Source organism: Bombus flavifrons, chromosome 15 (assembly GCF_040668555.2).
Source record: "Bombus flavifrons isolate JBK064 chromosome 15, iyBomFlav1_principal, whole genome shotgun sequence".
Taxonomy (NCBI): Eukaryota; Metazoa; Arthropoda; class Insecta; order Hymenoptera; family Apidae; genus Bombus; species Bombus flavifrons.
The window spans coordinates 2,539,691-2,557,626 of NC_138456.1; the positions used below are offsets into that span (position 1 = coordinate 2,539,691).

The 17,936-nt window shown below is 31.3% G+C and overlaps 4 protein-coding genes across 7 annotated transcripts; 3 read left to right on the forward strand and 1 right to left on the reverse strand.

Annotated features, from left to right (window-relative positions):
* Positions 1-21: 21 nt before the first annotated feature.
* On the forward strand, positions 22-2,959 carry LOC138187512 (protein lifeguard 3-like). The gene is made up of 10 exons (XM_069128405.1): positions 22-102; positions 254-360; positions 426-670; positions 760-813; positions 887-977; positions 1,065-1,190; positions 1,293-1,442; positions 1,556-1,688; positions 2,455-2,561; positions 2,646-2,959. The coding sequence occupies exons 2-10, from the start codon at positions 277-279 to the stop codon at positions 2,856-2,858; spliced, it is 1,203 nt and encodes a 400-aa protein (XP_068984506.1). The 5' UTR covers positions 22-102; positions 254-276; the 3' UTR covers positions 2,859-2,959.
* Positions 2,862-7,332, forward strand: LOC138187507 (tetratricopeptide repeat protein 21B). The gene is made up of 6 exons (XM_069128385.1): positions 2,862-5,088; positions 5,158-5,474; positions 5,551-5,882; positions 5,967-6,174; positions 6,254-6,567; positions 6,676-7,332. The coding sequence occupies exons 1-6, from the start codon at positions 2,960-2,962 to the stop codon at positions 7,306-7,308; spliced, it is 3,933 nt and encodes a 1,310-aa protein (XP_068984486.1). The 5' UTR covers positions 2,862-2,959; the 3' UTR covers positions 7,309-7,332.
* A 94-nt stretch (positions 7,333-7,426) lies between these two features.
* On the forward strand, positions 7,427-9,502 carry LOC138187521 (malate dehydrogenase, cytoplasmic). The gene is made up of 6 exons (XM_069128420.1): positions 7,427-7,727; positions 7,843-7,988; positions 8,065-8,217; positions 8,319-8,480; positions 8,886-9,092; positions 9,361-9,502. The coding sequence occupies exons 1-6, from the start codon at positions 7,466-7,468 to the stop codon at positions 9,472-9,474; spliced, it is 1,044 nt and encodes a 347-aa protein (XP_068984521.1). The 5' UTR covers positions 7,427-7,465; the 3' UTR covers positions 9,475-9,502.
* Positions 9,499-14,993, reverse strand: lovit (loss of visual transmission). Of its 4 annotated transcripts, none has more exons than XM_069128398.1 (10): positions 14,785-14,993; positions 13,891-14,210; positions 13,404-13,666; positions 12,916-13,164; positions 12,328-12,578; positions 12,054-12,167; positions 11,668-11,961; positions 11,412-11,542; positions 10,958-11,132; positions 9,499-10,535 (listed from the first exon to the last, which is right to left on the reverse strand). In XM_069128398.1, exons 2-10 carry the CDS (start codon positions 14,088-14,090, stop codon positions 10,305-10,307), a joined length of 1,908 nt encoding a protein of 635 aa, XP_068984499.1. In that variant the 5' UTR covers positions 14,091-14,210; positions 14,785-14,993; the 3' UTR covers positions 9,499-10,304. The 4 variants fall into 4 exon arrangements, with proteins under 4 accessions (XP_068984499.1, XP_068984501.1, XP_068984498.1 ...); XM_069128400.1 differs by lacking the exon at positions 14,785-14,993 and adding an exon at positions 14,479-14,760; XM_069128397.1 differs by lacking the exon at positions 14,785-14,993 and adding an exon at positions 14,479-14,760 and having other exon boundaries at positions 13,891-14,278.
* Positions 14,994-17,936: the final 2,943 nt, after the last annotated feature.

A 17,936-nucleotide genomic window follows, 5' to 3' on the forward strand; every position in this document is an offset into this window, starting at 1 on the left:
CTATGAATTAAAAGTTTGACATTTTATGTGTGTCTATTATTTTTCTTATCAATGTCCTAAAATTCTGCATCTAAATAAAATTGAAAGGTGAACAACTTTTTTGTAAGTATAAATCTATACAAATTCAATTTTATTAAGATATATTTGTGTATTAACACATTCACTATGTCCAGAAAAAGCGTGTTTGATATAAAAATGCATTTAGTTGGTATTTCAGATGTAGTATATAACTATTAATTTAAATATTTGATAGCACATTATCAAGACAATTATCTGATGGAAGAGAATCAAAAGGCTCAAAAACTTATACCAGGTCCTCCACAACTTCCCCCTTTGTATAAAGGGCAGAAGATAAAAACAGTGAGTAACAAAAATTACATACATTCGTACATCTATTTATTTATTAATGATGTGATTTTCATTAGGGACCATACACTACTACAGTTACAGATGAAATGGTAGCACAAAGGGAAAGGGAGAACGAACAATTATACAGAGCTTGGCGTGAACAACAACGAAGAAGAGCAATGGCGCCAGATGATGATGATTCGGAATATATGGGCGACTTTAAAGATGACACAGTGAGAAGAAGTTTTATTAGAAAAATTTTCTGTATATTAACAATTCAATTACTATTTACCTCTGGCATCATTGCAGTCTTTTTGTTTGTGTAAGCATTATGATTTAGCAATGTTTTAATAATATTTCCTTTATGGATTAAAGCTATGAATTGTGTTTATTTTAACAACTCTATTCCAGGGATGCTGCTAGAAAATTTATGATAATTCATTGGTATATGTGGATTATAGCTATGTACGTAAATAGTGCAACTATATTGCAACTATTTTAGATATATTATTTAGTAAATAATTCATAATTTTATTAGGATATGCTTTACCATTTCTTTTTGCGCTATATCTATATCTGAAAGAGCTAGACGCAATCCACCTTTCAATTATATATGGCTAACTAAATTGGTAAGGTTCTTAGCCATATTGAAACCTTATTAATTGGATGTCTTCCATGCAATTTAACATTCAGTACTAAAAAATTATTATTTACAGACGCTTTCTATGTCATATTTAGCTGCTTTTGTATCAGTCTTTTTAGAAGTTGAAGTAATATTGATGGCATTAGGTATGACAACTTTAATTACATTAGGAATAGGTCTTATCGCAACATTTTCTAAGGTATTTAGCTATAAAACTTGTATGACATAAAATAACAGAAAATATCATAAATAATAATTATAAAACAAATAATAATTATAAATAATGTAAATAATGTTACAGTTTGATTTAACAATGAGAACAGGACTGTTGATGATCTTTGGACTGGCTTCTATTGTTTCAATTTTTGTGATAATGATAGTTCTGCTATTTACATATATAAGAGTATTACATATAATAATCTCAGTTATAGGAATGATTTTATTATCAATGGTTAATATAGAATTAATATATATATTGAAAATATTATTTAATTTCAACATAATATATCATACTCTAAGAAAAGATATTTCAAACATAAAAGGTCATTATTATATGTTTTCTAGTACTTGTATTTTGATGTGCAAACAATTATGGGTGGAAGAAGAATAGAATTAAGTCCGGATGAAGTTGTATTTGCAACAGCACAAATTTATGTTGACATAGTACTGTTATACCAATACGTGTTATTGTTTATGGGTATGATGTATCATCGATAAATATTAAGGATAAATTTACATTATATCATTAATAATAACCTATTCTTATTATAGCAGTAATATTTTAGATACAGATTTGAATATCAATAAATAAATGTATGTGAGATATTACACAATAGAATTGAAAACTATTTTCTTTTTTATGACTTATCTATATGTGTTTTATTGCTATTGAGATTATTAACTTACACAGTGTCAATAATCATTTGCTATAAAGCTATAATTATATAAAATTTATAAATGAAAGATTCTGAAACGCTACTGTCCCTTAAAATAGCATCTTTCTGTCAAGTCTGTTGCTAAGCAACTGTTTGACAACAAAAACCTAACCTATTGCATATTCAAAACTTCAATTAAAAAATACATATTTTGTAGATTTAAATGAATGTGTAAGTATATAATTAGTTGAAATTTTTAAAAGATGTATTATTATTAGTATCTTATATGTAATAAATGGTATGAATTACGTGACCAAGTTATCGTCACTTATGTCATTACAAATCAAACGAAATAAATTTGCAAGGTTGTTTTATGCAGTGCATCATAATGAAAACCGAGGTCTTTTCTACGTAAAATTGGATGACAACTGTAAGAAATATTTCATCCGAAAAATTATTATTTGAATAAATTTCTAATATTATTCATGACCCAAGAATTGAGGGGAAAATATGAAACAAATATAATTTTTATATTGTTAATGTGAATAGTATTTTAAAATATATTTCTTTTTTTTATTTTTTGACCAGCAAGGGCAGTATTACAATACAAAGCTGAGAGGAAGGTTTTAGACATGCAAGTGATTAGTGTACCCTATAGATATACAGGAAGAGGTTTAGCTCGCTTGCTTACAGAGGTAAAATTTATTTTCAAATTTCTTGTAATTTCAAATGAATGTTTATTGTTATAAATTATGCTATATTAATGTCTATATTTGTAGACTGCATTTACATATGTTGTTGTGAATTATTTATATATGTACTTGACATGTGAGTACATGCAGAAGTATTATCTTGCAATTAAGAATCCAGCTCTTGAAGAATATATTGTTGGACCACCGCATATTTTAGAAGGACCTGATTCAGAACCTTTAGACCCTGACATTATATATGAATTACCTGATCCAGAAGATTTTTTGATATATTCTTCTTAATAAATATCGTTACAATAATTGCTGCAATTTTGAATAATTATTGAATTAAGCTATTACTTAATGATTTAAAATTCATTATTGTTCCTTATTTCACTGGTAAAATGGAGGAAATAGAGTATATTACTTTAATTGAATGGTTTTGTCATCAATTTTACTACAATGGCATGTTAGTTTATTGCAAAGAAGCATGTGAAGTGTATCCAGCAAACGAATATCTAAGAATTCTTTTAAGTCTTGCATACATATTAACTGGAAAAGTACAAGAAGCAATCAAAGAATGTTCAAACTTAATGAACAATGCAGATACCACATTGACAGCATTGCTTCTTCAGAATATTGCATATATGAAAACTGAAAATGTTGAAAAGGCCACTATAATACAAATCGAAACAAGAATTAGAGACGAGAAACGAAAATCGTCTTCAAACGCATTAGCTTTAGCAGCCTCAGTGTTGCTTTTATCTCAGAAAGTTGACAAAGCTAGAGATTATGTAGAGAGGGCTTACAAGCTTGATTCATCCAATAAAAATGTGTTATTAACAAAAGCTTGGGTGGATTTATTTATTGCAAACGAAAATGATTCAAGTGAGCCAAACTTGTTTGAAGTTGTTTTAGTACAAGATTCAAAGAATATAAATGCTTTGCTTGGTTCTGCAAAATACAAACAACAGCAAGGTGACTATACAGGAGCAATATCAACATTAAATTCTTTAATTGTACGATATCCTAAATTATGTCTACCCTTGGTAGAAAAATTGTGCAATCAACTCGCATTGAAAGATTGGGACCAAGTTCTGGAGACCGCTAATAGGATAATGTCGATTGACTCAAATAATTTGGATGCAAGAAAAGCACATGCATTTGTATATCTTTGTAGGGATGGAAATTATAATGAAGGACTAAAACATTTACAGTCATTTTTCAGAAATATGATCATTATAGAAACAAAGAACGTCACAGTTTTGGTGAACAATATTCAATTATTTTCACGATTAGCTTGCAAACATCAAGGGATTTTATTGGAAGTTTCTAGGACCATTGAAAAGGCACTACAACAGAATCCAAAAAGTGCAGATCTCATGGTGGAATTAGGAAACTTGTATGTTTCACTGGGTAAAGTGAAAGATGCAGAAAATTGGTACAGAAGCGCTGTTCGAATAAACGAATCATCGTTTCCTGCTTTGATGGGACTAGCCCATTGTCAGCTTTTAGATACTTCAATTGATGCCTTGAGCTTGGCACGGCAGCAAGTAGATTTTTTGATGGAGATACAGTCTAATTCAGTGGATGCAGAATTGCTTTTTATGTCTGCCAAATTGAGCTCCAATGATTCCATTAAAGTCCTGAATTATTTGAACAATGCAGCTACGATCATACTGGACAACTGTAAATATGTACCATATGGTTATGATTATATGAAAAAATTAAATCCTGATTTATGTTTAGAAATTTCCAAACAACGTTTAGTTTATTCTGTAACAAGTGATGTAACAAATTCTGAGGAAAATGTATCCAATTACAAAGAGCCAAGTTTGTATTTGTTAGAGCAATTATCAGAAGCATACCCTGGTTTGAGTATTTCACAGTTACTACTGAGTAAAGCTAAAATGCAAAGTGGAAATTTAGAAGAATCTTCATACATACTAAGAAATCTTTTAGATAATGTGGATTCAACCAACGCGGAAGCGCATTTACTAATGGCGCAGATTCTAGCTCGTCAAGGGAATTATCAGTCAGCTTCACAAAGTCTTGAAGTTGGTTTAAGTTACAATTTCAAGATCAGAGACAATCCGATTTATCACTTAATTACTGGCATGGTTCAAAAAGAAACAAATGATATAGAGGGCTCAATAACAAGTTTTCAGTCAGCTATGTCATTAACTGAGATGCAATCACATAAAAGTACTTCAGAAGCTTCAGATATTTCAACATCAGATATGGCAACTTTGTACCTGGAACTAATTTCTGCTTATGGAAAAATGAGACATTTCAATGAGGCAATTGACATAATACAAGATGCAAATATAAAACTTGGGAACACTTCAGAGAAAGGTAGAATATTAATAGGAAACGCAGAGTTACTTTTAGAAATGGGAGAGTTGGATGAAGCCATCGATTGCTTGTCAAAAGTAACGTCAGACCAACTTTATTATTTGCAAGCACATACGCGTTTAGCCGAGATAAATTTGAAACACAAAAAGGATCGACTCGCTTTTGCTACGTGTTTCAGGTTTGTTTTTCATAAATTTCTACATTTTGTTATATTTCTTTCAATCTGTTGAAATATTTTATTTTGTAGAGAATTGGTTGAACATTGTCCTGGTCCTAAGACATATAGTATGCTTGGTGATGCATATATCTCTATACAAGAACCGGAGAGAGCAATAGAAGCATATGAGCATGCTTTGAAACAGAATCCTACAAATAAAGTACATATAGCAAGTAAGCTAGGAAAGGCACTTATAAAGACGCATCAGTACACAAAAGCCATAAATTATTACAGAGATGTGATGAAACAAGAGAACTTTAAAAGCTTGAAATTAGATCTTGCAAAGTTGTTCATAAAGTTGAAACAGTATGATAAAGCAGAAGCTACATTGGTTCAAGAATTACAAGGTAGAAATTATTTTAGCTGCATAATTTTATTCTTCTACTTTAATTTTAATTATTTTAATGACTTTTGATATTTCAGACGGTCGACGAGATTCTGATTTAAAGAGCTTAGAAGTGCGTAGTCAGCTTTTGCTGTTGCTTGCTAAAACACGAGAAAAAGCAGATAATATTAATGGTGCTTTGTCAGCATTGAAGGAAGCCAAGGAAAATCAACATAGATACATTCAACGCATGGGAGGTTCTAACTTGGAAGAGGAGAAACAACTTCTTGCAAATATCTGTTTAACAATGGCTGATCATTCCTCTTCTCTAAGAGATTATGATCAAGCTATTACGTACTATAAAGAAGCACTGAATCATAAGCCTGCGGATGTAAATGCTTTGTTATCCTTAGCAAAACTTTATATGCAGGTAAGTCGCAAATAAAATGACAATAATTGCAATTTACAGTATCATTTAGGAAATTGTTAATAATTGTATACTGTAAAATGACAGACAAATAATTTGGATCGATGTGCTCAAAGCTGTACAGCTTTATTGAACGCGGATCCCAACAATGAAGCTGCTTCCATAATGATGGCAGATCTTGCATTTAGAAAAGTTGATTTTGACACAGCAGCATTTCACTTTCGACAACTATTGCTGAAGCAGCCAACTTACTGGACCGCTTTAGCGAGATTGATAGAAGTTTCTCGTCGAACAGGTGAATTTCATTTAAAAATTTAAATTTTGAAATTTATAATTCCCTAATGCAAGACTTATTTATGATGTAACAAATTTAGGGGATATGGACGATCTTGAAGAATGGCTTCATCGAGCAGAACTAGGAATGAGTGGTGCAAATTTAACATCTGGCTATTATTATTGCGCGGGTTTATTGGATTGGCGTATGGGTCGATTAAATTCCGCGCTTCGTCAGTTCAATTTCGCCAGACGTGATCCTGAGTGGGGTCAACAGGCAATATACAATATGATCGAGATTTGTTTAGATCCGGATGATGATTCTTCCCTCTCTAATGAAATCTTTAACGACGATGATGCTGAATATCAAGACTCTAGAACAATGGCTCTGAAAACAGCCTATCGTTTGCTACAGGTACTCAAAAAAGAGCAAAAAGAACATAGTAAATCTATGATTTAAAATTTTTAATAAAATAGTGTGTTATAAGATTTGAGTTTTAAAAACATTACTTTATTATTATAGGAATTAAATCCTAAAGGTAGTCCACATGAAATGTTGACGCACAGATTGTTAAGCAATTTCTTTCTGCTTGCTACAAAGCAAAAATCCAATGTGGAAAAAGCATTGCAGGATTGCACTGCATTAGCTAGTCAAGAGGCATTGAGAGATCACGTAGGACCAGCTTTAGGCATGGCTATGGCCCACATTCTTTTGAAACAAACTCCTAGAGCTCGAAACCATCTAAAACGTGTCAGCAAAAACACATGGACCTTTGAGGATGCAGAATACCTGGAACGTTGTTGGTTACTTTTAGCAGATATTTATGTTCAATCCAACAAATATGAATTGGCAAATGATCTTTTAAGACGTGTTTTACAACATAATGCCACTTGTGTTAGAGCTCATGAATTGTCTGCATACATTGCAGAAAAAGAGCAAAATTATCGCGAAGCTGCATCACAGTATAGCGAAGCATGGAAGTTTGGCGGAAAATCGAAATTGTCTGTGGCTTATAAATTAGCTTATTGCTCAATGAAAGCGAAAGCTTACGCAGACGGGATAGAAGCTTGTAATGAAGTTTTGAAACAGAGTCCTGATTATCCACGCATCAAGAAGGAGATTTTGGAAAAATGTATTAATAACTTACGTACTTAATAAATAATTATGTTTTCATTGTAATTATGTCTTTATTTATATATTTAGAAACCTTCTTTTTTCTCCATTTCTTGCGAATTAAAACAAAATAATACTATGATTTATGTCGATATTCGTTTGGTAAATAATTAAATAGAGAATATAAATTTGCAATAAAATGTTGAATGAAAAATTACATTTAGAAAGGAATGATCATATACTTAGAAATTATTTTCGACGTAAAGAGAATGTTTTAAAAGTAGTAGTTACAGATGGTACAACAGATCTTGCACGTGCATTTTTGTATAGAATGTTGAATGATAATGTATTTGGTGAAAATCAATCTGTCTTTGTCAGCCTTTATGAATTACCGAATAAGACGACCTTCTTGGAAAGTGTTGCAATTGAACTCACTTCCTTTAGCCCCAAAGTTTTAAATGGTAAATACCCATGCAGTAATAAAAAGATGGTTTATTTTTGTTTAATATTATTCAGTGCATTATGTTAAGTTAAATAACAACATAATCAATTACTAAGATATTTTAATATCAATAGGCATCAGTTATGGTCATGATGCTTCCATTGAATTTAAGGATGCAGATGTTGTAATTTGTATTGGTTATGCAAGAGAGTATGATTTTAAGGACAATGAATACCTTGAACCATTTTTTGAAGAATACGTTCTGACTTCCAAGTTTTATGTATATTAATTATTCCTATCTTGTTCAAATATAATATTAACATTTCCATTATTTATAAATCTTATACCATCTGTAGGGTGAAGTTATAGAAAAGTATGTAAAAAGGGATGCAAGAATTATTGTATTAGGAACTACTGCTGCCACAATCATATCCAAATATGTGAAATCTATTCCTATCAAGAATATAACTACATTATCTTTGCTTAATTTAAATATTGCTGCAGGTCAGGTACTTCTGGTGTTTCTTATATGTGTTTGATATTTAAATAATTTAATTTATTAATGATTTCAATTTATTTTTAAACAAACAGTTTTTTCTTCAAATTTCAGATTGCTGCACGAGCGCAGTGTCTTCCAACAGAAGTAAAGAATATAATAATCTGGGGTTCGAATGGCTCGTATAGTTATCCCGATTGCAGATATATGTACTTCACCCATGGAAAACCTTTGGCTGATGTTTTGAAAGTTTGGATTACTGACGTTCTTCCACAAGTAAGACCTTCGACCTTTTGATATATGAAAATAAGATATTTAATATTAAAAATTGTAATTAAAAAATCAAAATTATTAAACTATATACGTATATATTTCTTTTTTTAAATATTGCCCTTTCAGGATACATAAAGGTTTCTTAATTTGACCTTTACCGCTTACATTTATTAAATTCTATATAAAAATGTGAAAATGTGTATTCATTGTATTTGGGACTTTGTTTTAATCTTTCATTCAAGTTTCAAAGTTTCCGAATGTGAATCGTGTATGGAGTTATAAATTGGAATAGTTGCATTAAATGGTTGTAAGATGATGTGAAGTGATGTAGTATGGTCATTATTTTCGTGAAAATGAAATAGAATTAAATATTCGATATTAATTAAGATATTTTCCTCCTTTTTTTAGACTATTCGAAATGTTGTTCACAGACCAAGCCTCATTAATTCCATAGCTTATGCGTTGGCAGAGCACTGTAAAATCTTATGGAATGGCACTCCAGAGAATGAATGGACCTCTATGGGTGTTATGTCTGATTATTCTTATTCGATTCGATCTGGAATATTTTTTTCTTATCCCGTAATTTGTAAGAACAGACAGTATGAAATAGTACAGGTATGACAATTGTTAGTTGGATCTACAAGTAAATTCATTTGTGATGGTTCATTAAATTAATTTCGTGTTCAGTCGTAAATGTGATTCTTTTTGATTAATTAATTTGTGGAGAACTTCAAGATTATTATTTTAAAGACTATGTTCTTTTCACTCCTTTTATCTCCTCTCATATATCAAAATTTTTTATATGAATAATAAAGAAATGTAAAATATAGAAACATAAAAATATTAAAAAATGAAAATATAATTTTTTTGTGTAATTTTACAGGATTTTGATATGGATCGGTACGTTCTGCGGTACATTGTGGATCTAAGTAGGTTGATTTTTAGGGAAATCGAGATTGCCTATGAAATTTGTGGTTTAATATCAATTGATCCTTAATAAGGTATATTCTTCATTCGTGTATAGATTATGCTACGTATTTTATTATGTTTTTACAAGTTACATTTATTTACAAGTATCTTTAAATTATATAGAATCGTAATTGTACGATGTATCGTAGATACACGGAGCCACTATTTGTGCATCGTTATCATTATTATATCGTTATTACATTTCCTAATCACAAGGTTTCATAGATCTTTCCAAATCATTGAAATTCTCTTTCGTTATGTAAATAATGCTAATAACAATAAATGTAGAAATATTAATACAGCAGATATTTATATAGAGAGAATTACACAATATGTATACATCACTTTAGCAACAATTATTATTTTGAACAGTTTTTACGACAGCACTATTCTTCTTATACTTGGTAGTAAAAATAAAAATAATCAACGTCGCCAAATGTGTAGTCTACTTCAAAAGTATCAGAGTAATAAAATCTCTTTAGCATTAATATATATATATAATATATACTATAATTTAGTATTAATTTGAAGAATAAAAATAATTCAAATATTTCAGTGTCACTAAAAAGAAAAAGAAAAAGAGAAGGAAAGATGATCAGTTTGACGACAGTCTAATTTTTTCAAAAGTGATTTTAGAAGAGAATTGTTAATTAAATATAAAAATAAGACACTTCTCTTTAAATTTCAATAACTTAAATTCTAAATTTAAATTAGTTTCCATTAATAATAATAAATCATAATATATAATGTGATAATTCCTCCAGGGCTATTATTTCGAATTAGTCAAATATAAAATCCATTCTTTAAATAATAAATTACAAAAATAAAAATAATTAACGTCTGTTTACCAAAGGAACTTCAAAGATCCAGATACATAATCTGTGTTGCAGAAATGGCTCCGCAGGCGGCGAGGGTACTAGCCACGCATACAACAGCTGTAGTGGTCCCAGATTTACTAACGATCGTTCCTAGGCAGCAGGACAGAAGAAACTGCGCCAGAAACACCATAGAGGAGACGATTGCGACGTCTGTGCCAAGACCACGCACTCCCCCGCTTTGAACGGCTTCACCCTCGGCTGTCACCTCGAACTACAAAGTCGACTAATTCAATTTCTCCTTGATATATACGTCTGTTACATTACTACGTTACGTTATTTAATGGCATCACACTTCCCCTCCATTGAGTTTTATTAAATTATTCTTGTTATTTATAAAATAATTCTAATAATATAAAAATTGGATATATTATATGGTACGTATTATTAAACTTTGGAAATTATTAAGATTTATTGAAATTCTGAATGTTATTTGTTACGAGAAAACATGGTTTGTTTTAAATTATATATATTTTTTGATAATTAAGGAACATTCTGGTCTTAATCCAATCTAAGATAAAATTGCGAATTGAACAAATTTTTATTTTTTTAATCACGACATTGTTAGTTGAATGATTTACATTTTTTGGTCGATTCCTTTGGGATTACTCTTTTAATATACAGGATACCACTTACTGTTGATGAAGCATGATAATGTGCAACTAGAAGATATGGCATAGTGAATAATGTGGAGTACATAACACCTGCGGTCCAAGAGAATATGATCACTCCCGCGGGATGTTTCGTCAACGCCATCATCATCATACCAGTGCTATAGAACAGCAGGCCGCAAATGTATACCCTCCGGGCTCTGTTAAATCACATGATACATTATACGTCTTTTACCAGAAAAACGATTCTTTTTTATTACAGTCCTTTGTTTAAAAAAATCTGAAGGACTTAAATAAAAGGCGAACTAGAAAACTAATTTTTGAATATATAACATTGATATGAAGAATTATTTTGATAAAAAAGAATCTAAATAGAAAATAAAATGAAATTTAAACTTCCAGTGAAACTATACTTTCATTAATTAAGAATTATTCTGTCAAATAAAAATTACTTCTTTAAAAAAAAAGAAGATATTTACTTGTAGCGTTCTATGAGCTTCTCGATAATCATTGAATAACAGGAACAGGATAATGAATACATAGACATTCCCCAACATCCAAAGCGAACTCCACTTTCGTATAATTCTCTTTCTTTGCTACCTTCTGGAGCCTATAATTTGCACGAATAATACATTAAATTATACAAATATAAAAATTCAATTATATACATTATGCAAACGTATAATTTTTAAAACTAAGTAATAAAAGTATAATAATTGATTAATGAATAAATACCTGTGGGTTTCCCCCATAAACAGCTTCCCCAACGAAATCAGTGAAGTACAGGGAATAACATACATGTGCCATCCAACAAAATAAATTAGTTAGGCACACCATACGAAGACTATGTGGCATATATACGATAGAAAGAAGATATTCCCTTAATGTGGCTTTTGGATTTCCTTCGATACTTTCATCGAAACCATGTTCAACGTAATTTGTGTCTTGAATGGGTATATCTGGTATCATAGGAACTTGACCAACTCTTTTCTCTGGTTCTTGAACTGGAAGAGGTTTCAGAGCAAACTCCTATGAAAAAGAGAAAAAAGATACAATTACCTTATTTATCATTACCACTTTATTTTTGATTTATATTCTGTGGAACAAATATATCGACTTACATCCTTTTTCGTAGCAATCTCTTGATCATTGCCCAAGGTGCCATAAGAAGCACAATCATCTGTGATGATTTTTTCATGTTCCTTTGGCTGATCCTCCGATTCTTCAGCAGATGCCTGAATTAATTTCGAGAATAAAAAAAAATTCTTAAAAAATGCAGGAAAACTATCCAAACTAATTCTTTATTTCTAAAGCAATATAAATTAATCGTTATTAATGTTAGTAGTAGTATAATTATTAATATTATTCTTAATAATTAATTAATACTAAACGAACCTTTTGTTCCTGTAACTGACGATATTCGTCACTTTCCAACAATTCCAATGGGATTTCTTTGAAGCTGGTAATGGTACAGGATACACAAATAACAAAAATAATCGTAATTAAAGTGAAAGTAGCATGAAGATGTCCACCTAACATAACTCCTATCGTAGTAGCATCCCAATTAATTCCACCTAGTCCGTATCCCATGAATCCTCCCAAGCCTGCCATTATGGTAAACGTACTTAAACCTTTAGCATGGTCATCTGTGAAAAGAAAAATTTGCAATAATGATTATGAGATCATAAACAATTCTTGTAACCATCGCATCAAATTATATTAATTTTATTTCAATTTTAGTTTAAAACACAAATATAAAATATTTTATTCAGAATAAAAGTTTTGTTTTATTCAAGATAAGTAGTTAGATAATAATTAATATATGTAAATCAAGTGTTTTATGGCCACCTAATGGCTGGAATTACAATAAATATCTATCTAGTAATTAATATAGATTGTATGATGAATAATTAAATGATAATAAATATTAGTTAGTGTGTAGATAATTAAATAATATTATAAATAACAACTTTAATTACTTGCCAGGTACAGTGACGTCGAGTAAATAAGCTCTGGCTGGACTTTGGCAGGCATCAGCATCGAAATCGAGCAGAACTGTGCCTAGGATAGTGAAGAAAATTCCCCAAGAGTGAGATGGAGGTTTCACTGACTCTTCTTTCGCATGTTTCGCCGTAGTTCGATGTCCTAAGGGAACTGTATAGTTGGTCCATGTAGGTGGAACATCTCCGAAGGCATATCCCATATCTTCCCCATTTGGAACTAATATTAATCCTTGAAAATTAAGTAGAAAGTATATCATAAAATAAGTCATTTTTAATAATCGCGTAAGCATACAAAACTTACTTCATTTATTTTATTGGCTATTTCACAAATAAATATCATAATGAATACTGCACTTTGCCATTTACAAATATTTTACATATATTGTAATTACTGTTTTCATTCTGCGCATTTTTCCATTTTTCAATTTTCTATAAACGATTATCACAAATTACACAAAAACATTTTACCTATCAAAACTCCAAGAGCCAGCAATAGAATGAACGGTCTTCTTCTTCCATATTTTAGTCTGCATCTATCACTTAGACTTCCCAAAATCGGTGTGACGAAGAAACCAATGAGAGGGCTGAGTGCCCAGACGAGGGTCATATGCTGATGATCTACGCCGATTTTTAATAAAGTCGGTGAAACAAACGCTGTTTCTGCGGCGTAAGAAAATTCGATTCCCATCACAGCTGCGGATATTCGTACCAATTCTCCTCGTGTCTTTTTTCTACAAGATATTTATACGTATCTATGGCCTATGTTATTTTAGATTTGTCCTTTTTTACTGAACTTTAATATATTACATCATATTATGAGCCGAGAAACTGATTTTTTTTTCAGAAAATGAATTCTCTAGAGGTGAAAGTATAAAATAAAATATATCCTTTGTATTTTTCTATCGTTTAAAGTTAATTATTATCAGGACCTTCGGGCAAATAATTGAACAAATACCTGTAAATATGCGCGTAATCATTCAAACTTCTCTCCAATTTGGGTGGTCCTCGTAGATGATTCAAGAACCCTTTAATCCCCTGGTCCATCGGTATTCCATTCTTCCACTCTTTCCACGTCTCCCATTTTTCTTTAAACTTGTCTCTAACATCGTGCACCCTGCCAGCGAAACCCTCGTATTCGTGCAATTTATCCACCATGACTCACGATTTAAACTTTTTCTCTCTTTCTCAGCTAAATGTTCTATCTCTCATTGTGTCACAGAAAATTCAAAGAAACACCAAAACTAATCGTCACTTCGTTAAAATTCTCCATCAACCCTTATGAATAAATTACGGGTAAACGTCGATCAGACAAAGTAATATCCTTCATATTTCTACTATTCCTTCTTTTGCTCCGAAAAAAATACGTAGAAAAGGATTAAATCAAGAAACAATAGATATAATAAAAATGAATAACACGAAATAATATCCTTTTTATTCTTATCACTTTCCTTTAAAAGAACGAAAATATTAAACAAGAATACAAAGAAAACGATAATCGAATTGATTATACGGAAAGATCAATCTTTACGAATGAACATCGTACAAAATAATATACTCCTTCTCGATTCTTCTCCTTCTTTTTCGAAAAAGAAAAACAGCCAGTTTAATTAAACGGAAATTAGCGTGAGAATTAGATTGAAAATGTTCATTTTCGTAGATTCATCGCGTTCGATAAAAATAGAATAAAATTTCACGAGAAAGAAACGACGCGAAGGGATGTTTCCCGTAGAGGGTTGGGGGATGTGTTTCGTCGACGAGACGCGAGAAACGACTGATGGTTCCGCAAGCTCGCGACTAAGACGAAAGCTCGACCGACGTCGCCTTTCACCGTGGATACCTAGTTACATACCTAGTCCCTCCATTCGTGTTCCGGTAGGACGTAAAATGAGCTTCCCGTGTACCAAGGGAAACCTACTTATCAACCAGCTGCTTGTTACTCTTGATTAAAATCGGTTCGGTCCTTTGTTCGTGATTTACCTTTGGAAAAATGTGAAACAATTTTTTGTTCAGTAAAAGTATGTACACATATAAAATATACAAAAATATACACATAGCATCGGAAAGTATCTAGATGGTATAAAATTAAAAAAGAAATTTATAAGAAAAAAAATTAAAAAAGAAACTTTATAGAATAATCATAAGAGGATGTCATAATATTTTTCTGTGCATCGTTCCTCTTGTAGTTCTTCTAAGAATAACAACCTTATACTTATTGATAGTATAACAACATCATACTTAACAATGATCATAGTAGAGAAGGTTTCTTTTGTGACTCTTCTAAGAATAACAACCTTATACTTAACAATGACCATAAGAGGAAAAGTTTCTTTTTTAATTATCGTTTTGCACATCGTTTCCTCATTCCATTTATGGTTTTTTTTACGAATAACAACCTCATACTTAACAATGACCATAGGAGAAAAGGTTCCTTTTGTGACTCTTCTAAGAATAACAGCCTTATACTTAACGATGACCATAAGAGGAAAAGTTTCTCTTCTAAGTAATATTTTTTTTTTTTGCATATCGTTTCAAGAAGAAAGAAAAAGATTAGAATGGCAGAAATCGTTATTCAGTATCCTATAAAGATTATATGTGTCTGACATAAATAATCAAATATCGAATCAGCTGCTCCTCTTTCTGTGTCCCTGTGAAACATTTGCTCTATTCTCGTAACACACAGCTATATCATGGTTTACGCGTGTACACACGGACAGGTTTTCAACAATGCTTTCCACCGTTGGTCGTAGATGTAATTTCCGCCGCGGAAATTGCACTTTGTCCATTCTCTCCTTTCCACCAGGATTTTCGATTCGATTTACCACCGAAAGATGTTCTACATATATTCTATACATTTAGATACAATTTGATAGATGCTCTATGCTTTATCTTCTCTAGAGAAGAATATTTATTTTCAACTGATTTATTATATCGCATATTGAATTCTAGGAGAGTATTTCTAATTCCCTGTATCTTTCGTTTCTTGTCTTACTATATTACCGCACATTTGTAATTTACTTACATTTATTTACTTTATTATATTATATTTTTGATTTTTTTTTTCAGGAAACATATAACATATTGGCAAACACATCGAGCTATCGTATTAGTCGACAAGGAAGTCCTACAAAGTAGGTCTTGTTGCGTATGTGGCCTTGGCACGAGCTTCGCCTTTGTCAGAGCTTACGATAGCAATACGCATCGATAATACGTTCATCGGTTGAACGTTTCACTCTTTTCCTCGATGGACTTCCGATGAAGTCGTTGCATTGTAGCCACAATGGACAACATCGATTTCAACCTTTCGTTTCTTGCCTGTATGCGTTTATTTTCTAAGAAAATTATTTAATCGTAGAAAACGAAAGAGAGAGGAGCAACAGTATACTTGGCGTTAAAAATAACAAAAAGAAATATCACTTGTTTCAATTTTTGAATGCATAATTCCTTCAAATGCAATAGGCTATTTTCAAATTGCAAGTACGAAAGATGTTTCAATATAATTTCTTTATTCTAGCGCTACACACGTAAAAATACTTTTTCGCGCAATGGAAACTATGTATACAATCGTAATTTGAATTAATTCGAGACTGACAAAGTTTCATCAACTATTCTTTATCGTATACTATCCTTTCGTTCCTCTAAAGGTTTTAGTACGAACATATTGTTAGTTAGCCTTGCACGAGTCAATGGCAATCTGATTTGTTAATGATTTAACATTCTCTCTGATTGAAGGCACACGCAAATGCCGTCTTATTTCTTAACGACGTGCCTCGCTCGCAAGACCCAATCTGTGTTGTGTAATCAGGCTTAAGCTTCATCTGAAATGGAATGACACACGGAAATTAACATTTCTTCAGGATTAGATATTATCCTATCCTAATCGCGTAATTTTTCTTCTTTCCGATGCACTCAAAATTAAGCAAGAAAGTTACGTAATTAATTGACAGGAAAATTACGTTAAAAGGAAATAATTAAACTAATATATCAAGAGTAACATTACAGATTTAAGTTGATATAAAAGGAGAGGTCGAATGTATGGTCATATAGAATTTATTATAAAATACTTTGAAGATAATTGGCAATTTCCCACTTTTCTTAATCGTGTTTTTATCAACTTCGAAGAATCTTTTCGAAAGACTGTTAATAAAGACGAAACATCTTTTTCGATCCGATTATTTTATTAAATCTTATCAAGTTCTCGGTTCGTTCTTGTAAGACCGCGATAACGATGAAAAGCAGGATTTTCTTACACTCTTGTATGTGCGCAGCTATAAGATTTGGGGAAGAATAATTTTCCCCAAGCTAATTTTGATTTTAACAGGGATAATTCTTCGAAATGAAGATAATTCTTCGGAGAGGACACGACAAAACAATTTAAGGAAATCAGATCTTTATAACGTTACAATTTTTTAAATTGACCACTTTACAAATTTCTATGATTCTACGAACTTACCAAAGATTAAAATAATTCCTGCGTAAAATTATAGAATTTTGAAGAAACTCGAGTTTTCTATTTTAAAAAGAGAAGGTAACTAAAAATTATGAGCTGTTTCCTTTTCTCTGAAGAAAACACAATTTTCTTGTCAGCTACCTCGATAAAACGAAACATCAATCAATTTCACAGCGATGATACGTCGTTGATCCTTATTCAATCACGTATATCCCTTTTCTAACGTTTATCCTCGCTATTTATCCTACTATCCGTCTAATAAACGTTCACAGATTCCAATTTTCTTCACGATAAAGACACGATCGATAAATTTGCGATTCAACTTACGACGATATACCCGAGCTGAAAGTGATTTTTATTGGCACTTAAGCAACCTTTCAATTTTATATCCTCTGAAATATTTGCGACCCTGTTAAGAAGTTACTCGAAATTATCGTTTTTTAAAAATACCTTTCCCGAATGAAAAGTCTAGATAAACGTTTAATTGCATATACAGAGGCTATTCGTTAGCCAATTTCAATCTCTATTGTAGACAGTTTCTAGAAAGGGAAACA

What these genes read in the sequence shown, in the direction of transcription:
- LOC138187512 (XM_069128405.1), top strand. Translation starts at nt 277, where the DNA reads ATGGAAGAGAATCAAAAGGCTCAAAAACTTATACCAGGTCCTCCACAA. An exon ending in AAGGGCAGAAGATAAAAACA is followed by an intron (nt 361 to 425) that starts GTGAGTAACAAA and finishes GATTTTCATTAG; the next exon opens with GGACCATACACTACTACAGT. An exon ending in ATACGTGTTATTGTTTATGG is followed by an intron (nt 1,689 to 2,454) that starts GTATGATGTATC and finishes TTTTTTGACCAG; the next exon opens with CAAGGGCAGTATTACAATAC.
- LOC138187507 (XM_069128385.1), top strand. Translation starts at nt 2,960, where the DNA reads ATGGAGGAAATAGAGTATATTACTTTAATTGAATGGTTTTGTCATCAA. An exon ending in GCTTTTGCTACGTGTTTCAG is followed by an intron (nt 5,089 to 5,157) that starts GTTTGTTTTTCA and finishes TTTATTTTGTAG; the next exon opens with AGAATTGGTTGAACATTGTC. An exon ending in AGAAGTTTCTCGTCGAACAG is followed by an intron (nt 6,175 to 6,253) that starts GTGAATTTCATT and finishes TAACAAATTTAG; the next exon opens with GGGATATGGACGATCTTGAA.
- LOC138187521 (XM_069128420.1), top strand. Translation starts at nt 7,466, where the DNA reads ATGTTGAATGAAAAATTACATTTAGAAAGGAATGATCATATACTTAGA. An exon ending in TAGCCCCAAAGTTTTAAATG is followed by an intron (nt 7,728 to 7,842) that starts GTAAATACCCAT and finishes TAATATCAATAG; the next exon opens with GCATCAGTTATGGTCATGAT. An exon ending in TTCTGACTTCCAAGTTTTAT is followed by an intron (nt 7,989 to 8,064) that starts GTATATTAATTA and finishes TACCATCTGTAG; the next exon opens with GGTGAAGTTATAGAAAAGTA.
- lovit (XM_069128398.1), bottom strand. Translation starts at nt 14,090, where the DNA reads ATGGTGGATAAATTGCACGAATACGAGGGTTTCGCTGGCAGGGTGCAC. An exon ending in GGCTCTTGGAGTTTTGATAG is followed by an intron (nt 13,165 to 13,403) that starts GTAAAATGTTTT and finishes TTAATTTTCAAG; the next exon opens with GATTAATATTAGTTCCAAAT. An exon ending in TTTATGGGGGAAACCCACAG is followed by an intron (nt 11,543 to 11,667) that starts GTATTTATTCAT and finishes TGCAAATTATAG; the next exon opens with GCTCCAGAAGGTAGCAAAGA.